Here is a 9,069-nt window from a genome sequence, read left to right on the forward strand (position 1 = left end):
CAAAATCAGGCATGTTCTTTTCTCCATTCTAATCAGCTTTTGCCGACCTGCTGCAATGCATGTATAAACTTAAATCAACCAGATTTTAAATTTCACATGATTTTTCAAACTTTTCAATTTTAAATTTCCCATCATCTGTTGAAGTTGAATTTTCAAAATTTGATTGTATTGCTCTCATTTAAAGTTAGTGACTAGTTCAAATAGCAATTCCGCCTGTTGTCTCTAACATTAGACAAAACTGGACTGGAAGCTCAGTAAAGTTATGAAAAGGACAACTCCAAACATTATTAACTAAATTCAAATATATCCCTGGATTTCGATTCAAAATGCAGCAGCATTCCCACTCCCAGTTCCAGCTGGAAGGATTCCAAGGTTTTCTTTTCGCTTTCAAAGCTGTCATGTTCCAAGCCCTTTGAAATCAGCGGCTGATGGTGCAATGGTGACATCTTTCTTTGCTGCAGAGGTGTTTCTACACTTCTAAAAACGATATTACAGAAAGACACTGTTGTACCTACCCTAGAATTGACACTTGTTTTCCCTTGTACTGTTAGAACAGGGACAGCTAAACACCATACTCACCATCTGCAAGCTGAGTAATGGGAGAGATATCAGTTGTATTCAATTAATACTTTTAATTTCAGCTTAATTCTGTTTGCCCTTTCTTTCATTATAGATTAGTAAAATTCAATAAAGGTTACTCTGCCCTGAAACAAAATCCGGATGAATCTTTAGTCTCCTTAGAGTCTGACAGGTAAGGATTCGATCCTAACCATCGATTTGTTGTCTTTTTATGGATTGAGAATTCTAAATGAAAGGCTAGATCCATATGATGTGCACCACCCAGCTTGAAAGAGAAGATGGTTAGCTAAATTGAGAAGTGATTAAATGGTCATTTTAAAATGTATGTGTGAGGAACAGAACTATCGGCCAGATTTATAGCCCACTGAATTCTGGTTCAGAACTAGTAGCAGAATGTTTCAGGACCTATTTACTAATGAATTCTCTACACTTGGACACTTTAGCCTCTTCCTATGCCTGAATGGACTGGTTATTTCACAGGGTTGCAGGTCTGCAAGTATCAGGGTGTCCTCCTAAAGTTGTTTCTGGAAGTCTTTATGACCGTACTGTCAGTAAGCTAATTGGTCAGCACATGTCCTCACATCTAGCACCCTTGGGGTTCAACTTGTGTATTTTTGAGATTTTTGTTTGGGCTATGGGCAGTTTGCATCAAGCCAGACTGGATGTGGTCAAGTGTCTCGTGGAGTGTAGTGTAAATCAGCAAAATCAGTAACTAGTTTGGAACCACACCACACCAATGCACTGGTTAACCGTGTTATCTAGGTAAATTAGTTTTAAAAGATTTTGTTCAATTAAAATAAAAAGGCCTGTTTTGGGGCAACAATGGGTTTGGGGTAGCTGAAAATACCTATAAGGGCATAATATTACCTTCTCAGGTGAAACTGGGGAAGGGCAACAAATCTCATGAAGGAATTTATTTAAAGTAAGTGTCTTGTCTTGCCCTGCCCTGTCTGCATTCAATTTCAGCCCGATTCAGTGTCAAGCAGGACTGTTGCCGTTTTTTTTAATATATTCTCCTCTGATCCTAGGTTTATACCAGACGTCTTGCCTAGGATCAGATAATCCCATATGGATAAGGGGAGCATGACCTGTATTGCTGAAATATGAACCTTTGCCATTAGGACTATGTGAAATAGAATATAAATTTATATTCTGATACTGATTAATAAAAACCCCTGATGTAATTTTTAAAAATTCTATAAAACCTTACATAGCACCTATGCAGTATTTGACTTCAGCATTGTATTACTGGGCTCTGAAAATTCCCCTCAAATCACTGAATATTTAATTTTGAAAGTTTCATTAAAATGATCAAAGCTTGATGCAGGACAGAGATCTATGCTGTGTTTGATTGCTGCTAATTCCTGCTGTGAAGTACTGCTTCAGGCTGCTGGAGCATTGTTGAAAATTTCCTTCATAACATTTATTAAAGCTTTGACAGACGTGTTCATTCCACTGATGTAAACTTAAGCAACATTTGCTTTGCAAGTTCCTGCAGGAGATATATTTTTATAATTTAAAACCATCAATTTTGTAGCAAAATTTGTACAGAGATGGGAATATTTTCAATAACATTTTAAGCCAGCAATATTTATTGAGCAGTGTCATTTAGTGGTGCCAGGTTTGACTTGATTTGTCTTCGAGTCAGATGATGTGGGTTCAAGTCCCACTTCAGCACAAAAAAATACAAACCTGATACTCCAGGGCAGTGCTGGTTGTGCTGATTCTTTGGTAAAATGTTAAATAAAGGCCCATCTGCACTCTGTTGAACTTAAAACAACCCATGGCACTATTTTGACGAGCAGCTGGGAAATTATCCCTGTTATTTTAGTGAATATTTGTCTCTTCATCTCTTCATCGTCACAAGAAAATAAAGTCTGGTCCTTATACTTCCTTTTGTGGGAGCTTGCTGTGTGTAAGTTGGCTGATGCATTTCTTATTTTCAAACGGTGACTGCAGGTTTTTTTAATGAGTAAGACTATTTGTAATCTATGATTGTGAAAGCCATATATAAGTTGTTTTATTAAATCTTTCACACTGCAAGCTCATCTCTCTCTGTTCTTTTCCAGTGATGGTGAATTTGAGTCTAAGTATTATTCCTCATCAGGCTATTCCTCTGCAGAGGTGAGCTGACCCATGCACTTATTTTACTTTATTAATTGAGCTGGTTGTGAGGTGTTACAGGGAGCTCCCAGATGTGTTTACAGTGCTACTTGCCACCAGTGCTATTCCAGTGTTGCTTTCAGGACCATTGCACCCAATGGGCTGTAGAGTGGAGCTGAAAGTTAATGCTTTTTTCCACACACGCTTTTTGTGGTCGCCATGTTAAATTTGCATCAAAAGGTAAACCACCAGGAATGCAAAAGAAAAGCAAATATCTGAAACGCAAATGTAACATTTGAGAAACAAATTGGAGGTTGCAGTCTGGATAAAGCAGTGCAGGGGCATGTAAATGGCATTCATGCAAGGGTAAATTGAAAAGCTCAGTCACTCTGGCACATGTTTGGCAGCTGCATGCATCCTTACCACATCCTGAGCTGCTGTTTGAGGGGTAGATCAGTGAGATGGCAGAACATTTTAAATATGGAATTAAAAATTCCTCAACATTCTCATATCTGTATATCACCCCTCAGATAGGTAGAATCAAGATGCAGATATCTTCCAGTTCCCCTTTGGTCCCTGTACTGTAACAAACGTTTTATTAACTGGCATTTATAGGACCAGGAAGTTAATCAAATATTCCGAATAATCAAGAGGTATGCCTAACCACAGTAAGCCCTAAACAAGTGAAGCTTTGAGACATCAAAATTCCTCAAAATATCCATGTTAGAAACATCTATGCACCACCTGACATCAATATAAAAGAACACATCAATTAATAGAATCATAATGTGGAGAGTACACGCACCACTGTCATCTTTTATTTACAGCATTAGTACTCAGACATTGTGGTATTTGAGGTGTATAGTTTTTGCTGTACTTTGAGGTGCCCTTGCTGTGTGTGCGATATTGTGTTTGATCCCCTATTTTACTTCTGTTTGGCCATTCTCTCTTCCAGCAGCAAGTTAATCAGGACCTGAACCGGCAGCTCCTGAAAGATGGTTATCATCTGGACGAAATACCGGACGATGAAGATCTCGACCTCATTCCTCCTAAGCCTGTTACCTCGTCAGCCTGCGCTTGTTGCCAGGCAGAAAGTTCTTGTACTGTCCAGTAGTTATTGCCACCCCCACTACCATGTCGAAAGATAATTCCATTTTAGGCAATTAAATTTTTTTAATATATATATTGTGTATATATATATTTTGGCTGAACTTGTTTAAAAGAGATTATAAACTGAGAAAAGACATTAGCATGATAGGATCCTGTTTAAAAATATTATTTGGGTCATTGCAACTGCTAATCACTTTCATTAAATTTGGCCTAACCCCCTTAAATCAAATACCATTTATAACTGAAATTAGGCCTGAGATGACAGCTTAAAAGCTATTACTAATTTCTCTATATTACACTACTCATTTTGCCAGTAGCGTAACAAAGTTATTATTACCTAATGCTGGCTTGAAATTCACACCCAAGCTTAATTGATCTTTCCCTTCTTTATTCACTAATCCAAAGGAAGGGAACCTTTCAAAACAGAGAAAACTGAATACTAGAGTAGAGTGGGACTACACACAGAGGTTGGCAGTGAAATTGTGCAGTTTGGTCATAGAGTGGGGTGCTTCTGTGTAACTTTAAAAGTGCTGGTTCCAATTCCATAGGCTTACAACCGATGCTGGAAAATGGTATTTTGCACGGATGTCTTCAGGATTGGCATATTAAAGGACAGGACCATTTTATTCCACAGATGAGTAAAGTTAGTGGGCAAGCTAGGAATGAAGCATGGTGAGGGCAGTAGTTATGTTACTAGCTTACGTTTCTGATGGGCAAACAGCATTGCTGAGAGGGCTGGGCTTTGGGGGAGTTGTAGCAAATCTGAGAAAAAAAAAATTCCTTTCAGGTTTATTTTCTGTCATCAGGCAGTGGTGGGATACTGAAATGAAGCTGAGGAAAATGGCTAAAATCTGCCCTGAGTTGCAGTCTTTATATGTAGATCATATGCATTGAACATTAGCATTTGATGATGCCGTAGCTTATACAGTGCATCACCTAAACAACGCTCAGTTTGGATTGAGTTGACACTACATAGGTATGATCAGAATTTGTTCTTACTTTGACGTGAACAAAGATTTCTTATTGACAGTATTAATGTTTAGTTCCAAAATATTGTGAAGCTAAATTAGAACTTTTTGAATAATTTTGGACACTTAGTACCTGGGCCCTATGCTTAGAAAATGTTTCTGTTGATTAGCACACTGTTTTTTCCCTCTGGCCCGTTTCAATAAGTTTCAGGGTTTTTTTTGACATGCTATCCATTAAAGGGGATGAAAACATTGTAGCTGTTCCTGCAGAGGATGATGGGATGGCGGAGAGAGTAGAATGGGTGTGTGAGAAAATGGAAGGAAGTCATTTATTGTAAGTAATACTTGGACTGCTAATTACAGGGAATCGGGAAACTGCTTATTCGCCATTCTTGCTAAGCTCATGGTATGAAAGAGGGAGCCAGACAGAAGGTAAACTTTGTGTAAATTTTGGCACAGCGCAGCATCGTTTGGCTACCGTAAGCATTGTGTTTTGCAACCCATTTACCATTACTTACCAATGGAAGGTGCAGTGAGCTGGCTGACTTTTGGATAACAGCAGATTACTTGCTCTTAATAGTAATTTGTCAAATTAAATGTTGAGGAGAGGGGTTGAGGCCGCTCGTTTGATTGCAGTCTAATTGATTGGGATTTTATGGGTGTACCTAGTGATATGTCCAATCTTATTTCATATGACAGTGACATGATGTATATTAAATGGTAATGGGAAAATAATGAGCAGTTTATCTAGGCTGGTTACTCGATTCTATTGTAATCCATAAGCATGTTTAATGATTTTAGAACAATTTATTTCAATAATGGATACTACATTGAATTAGCCACAAAGTAAGAGACGACTGTGATTTCAAAGAGATCAGATTTTGCAATCCCACCATATTAAGTACTACAACTGATTGGTTCGGAAAAGGGCTTTTCTGAGGTACTTGGAGTATTTATGTCTGGTATGTTTAGTTTGCATGCAGCAACATCAGATGCACTTTAATTCTTGTCTTCATATCAGTTCTTTATCTCAATGCATTGTGTTTACATGCGCTTTTGCTTAAATGTTGAACTTGAACCAAACAAAATTGAACTGTCTGTAGTGAGATGCACTTGCTACTCACACCTGTCTGTACAATGACTGCCCATGTCTGTATCCTGTAGTGGGATATTGCCACTCTCTTCGGCCATCTGCTGTTCTTCCCCAGATCACTCTTGGGTTAAAACATCCATTACATACTTTTACATTTCTTTATGAAGATTCAGCCTGTTTTGAGCTAGGAGAGGGTCCAGAAGTTTGTTTAGAGTTAGACTAGTTTGGTCTCTTACACTTTGACTACCTGTCAGTCCTCTCCTTTCTCCAGAGACCTAATGGAGCATTTATTAACAGACTGGACAGTTATGAAATATGCATCTTGGTCCTCCTTGCTTTGAGGATGTGTCGTTTATTTGTTTTTTATTTTTGCTTTCTCATTCAGTTTGTTCAGATTTAGTTATGTCACTGATGTGAAGTCTGGATTTTTAATTTTTTGAAAATTCTTTGGTCCAGCTCTGTTAGTACTTCTGATTTTCCTTTGGAAGTTTGCTTATAAGTTACCAAAGTTACTTGTGTCTTTAAGCAGAATATAAACCTGGCGTTATTGTGTTTGAGCATCTTAAATTGTGGCTTTCAGCTGCTCATATATTTGTGACTAATTAAAGAGTGAATAGTTAGTAAACTGGAAGTCATTTAATGTTTAAACCATAAGGGAAATTAAATGAATCAGCATCACACAGCCTTGATAATAAAATAGTCAGCACCTTGGTTCTTTAGCTTTTGAGGTTACACTGTAAATATTAGTGCAAAGTAGAAACATGGGGAAAGGCAGAGAACTCAAAAAGCTTTGGAGTAAAAATCTCAACACTATATAACTTCCCACCACTTGGATATACATGTGAGATGTTGCAAAGGTCTATAAAATTATTTTAATGTCCATTAATTCTATTTAATTGCTTTGCTCAGGAGTAGCAAAACATTTTGTAATAAATAAAGTTAAACTTTAATTCTGTTTACCAATTGCTGTTTATTATGGTGGCTGGTACCTGCTGTAATTTAGTTCATTATATTTAATAGTTAAGATCACCGTCGAGGAATATTCAAACCTGGTGTTGGAAGGCTATGATGTTGGAGAAGGGGTATTATTCAATATTTTCCAAACTAAATCCAACTTTGTTCTACTGAAATGTGAGATGAAGTTTAATAATTTTCTCAATTAATTCATCCACATCAACTTATCTATTTAATGCTGTACTCTAAACCTCTGAGGAGAGACTGCTGAAATCTCTCAATCTTTGTGGTCACTATCGATTAAAGACATTATGATTCTGGCAAGTTTTTTTTGATGATTACATTTCTCGGGGTTGGATTATGTGCTGCCCCGTTTCTGGGACAGTTACTTCGTACATCTTGTAGCTGAATTCATCTGTGCTTAATTGCAGTTGAATCTTTATCCTGGAGATGATTGCATACTCTTGTTTAGGTGTAGTGTGGTGTTGGATGCATTCTCAATATGCATCTGTATGTGCAGGTCTCTTGCATTTATTGTGATACACTAAGCATAGGAGTTAGTGGTGCCTTTTCAGATTAAATTTGGTGGGGAGAGGAGTGGTTGGCAGGAGTTAGGATCAGCAGTTTCAGCCAAAATGAAACATGCTGCTAAAGAAAACGAGTCTGATTGGAGCACTGATTGTCTGGTAATCACTATCGTCAATTATTAATGTTGTTATCCACATGTCTCTAGACAGGCTGTGGATTTTATTGTTCAGAAGGAGAAATATTACAAATATGCTAGGGAGGCCCTTGCTAAAATACACTATAGCATCCAATATGCATGGCTGTTAAGTGTATTTAATTCATAATTCAACTGGGGAGCTGCAACTCTCAGGCTCATTATACAGTAAAGGGATATAGTAACATGTTCTTTCTGGCCAGAAGTAGAAATGATTTCTCAGGAAAGTGACACAATTGTATTCAGCTTCAGCAGTAATTGCGAGGATAAGTTTGAATTAATTGCCTGAACAACTGCATTGCTGTACGCCTACTCCAAGTTAAATGTCATCTTTCAAAGAACTCAGAAAAGGGAAGCTTAAAAAAATCGTATGGAAAGAAGTTTAATGTTCGATACACTAGCTTGCCCATCACGTTTCTGAGAATATGGGCAGTGAAGATGTAGTTAACATTGAATGTGACCTGTGTGTTGTGTTGTGTTTTCTGGAACTTACAATGGATTGTGAAAATGCACTGGGCCACATGGCCATCTAATTCTTAAGCTGTCTTTAAGTTTTCAATTTACACAGTGTATGCAAAATATAAAGACTAAATATTCTTTCTGTGCAATACATAGAGTTAACTACATTTTATTAAATTGCATTTATTTTTTGTATGTTATTGGTATGGCAAATTAAAATAAACAATGCTTTAAAAGACTTGAGCCTGCCTTGTGCTTGCCAGATGCAGGGATTATTATGTCTCCCATGTTTACTGTGCAGCAAGTCATGTGCCTCAGAAAGGCTAAGGCTGAGGTCCGTTTAATGTGCTAGCTGGAATCTTGGGTTGGGATCGCTGAACTGCTGTGTTTGGAAAGCATCCATAGAATCTCAGAATTGTTACAAGTCGGCAAAGGAGGCCTTTCGGCTCATCGAGTTTATGCCAGCTCTCTGAGCATAGTTCTGCTGCTCCCAGCCGTGACCTTACACATGTTTCTTTTTCATTCATTCATGGGACGTGGGCACCACTGGCCAGGCCAGAATTACCCAGAGGGCAGTCAAAGAGTCAACCCCATTGCTGTGGAGTCACATATAGACCAGACCAGGTAAGGATGGCAGCTTCCTTCCCTGAAAGAGCATTAGTGAACCAGAAGGGTTTTCCTGATCATCAGCAATGTATTCATGGTCATGGTGAGGCTCTTAATTCCAGATTTTTTCATTGAATTCAAATTCCACTATCTGCCATCGGAGGATTTGAACCCAGGTCCCCAGAAAATTACCAGGGTCTCTGGATTAACAACCAGCCACAGTACCATGAGGCCATTGCCTCCCCATTCATCCTTTTCAAATGCCAGTCTCACATCCCTTTTTGAATACCTGAATCGAGCCTGACTCAATCAGACTCTGAAGCAGTACACTCTAAATTAGACCACTTGTTACGTGAAAATGTTTTATTTTTTCTCCTTTTACAAACCATTTTAAATCTGTTCTCCTTTTCTCTTAATCCTCACATGAGGGGAACATTCTCCCTATTTACTCAGTCCAGATTCACCATGAATTGAAT

The 9,069-nt window shown here is 38.1% G+C and overlaps 1 protein-coding gene across 4 annotated transcripts in view; it reads left to right on the forward strand.

Annotated features, from left to right (window-relative positions):
• Positions 1-8,225, forward strand: part of fam219b (family with sequence similarity 219 member B) — a 33,815-nt gene extending 25,590 nt beyond the window's left edge. Inside the window, exons 4-6 of one of the 4 annotated variants that reach the window (XM_087982201.1) lie at positions 674-751; positions 2,649-2,703; positions 3,638-8,225. In XM_087982201.1, coding sequence (XP_087838327.1) covers positions 674-751; positions 2,649-2,703; positions 3,638-3,796 — 292 coding nt within the window. In that variant the 3' untranslated portion in view covers positions 3,797-8,225. The remainder of the gene's footprint in view (positions 1-673; positions 752-2,648; positions 2,704-3,637) is intronic. The other 3 variants (XM_087982202.1, XM_087982203.1, XM_087982204.1) reach the window with 3 other exon arrangements.
• Positions 8,226-9,069: the final 844 nt, after the last annotated feature.

The sequence above is a fragment of the Chiloscyllium plagiosum genome, unplaced genomic scaffold (assembly GCF_037043375.1).
Source record: "Chiloscyllium plagiosum isolate Xiang-an unplaced genomic scaffold, Cpla_swu_hap1 HiC_scaffold_42, whole genome shotgun sequence".
Taxonomy (NCBI): Eukaryota; Metazoa; Chordata; class Chondrichthyes; order Orectolobiformes; family Hemiscylliidae; genus Chiloscyllium; species Chiloscyllium plagiosum.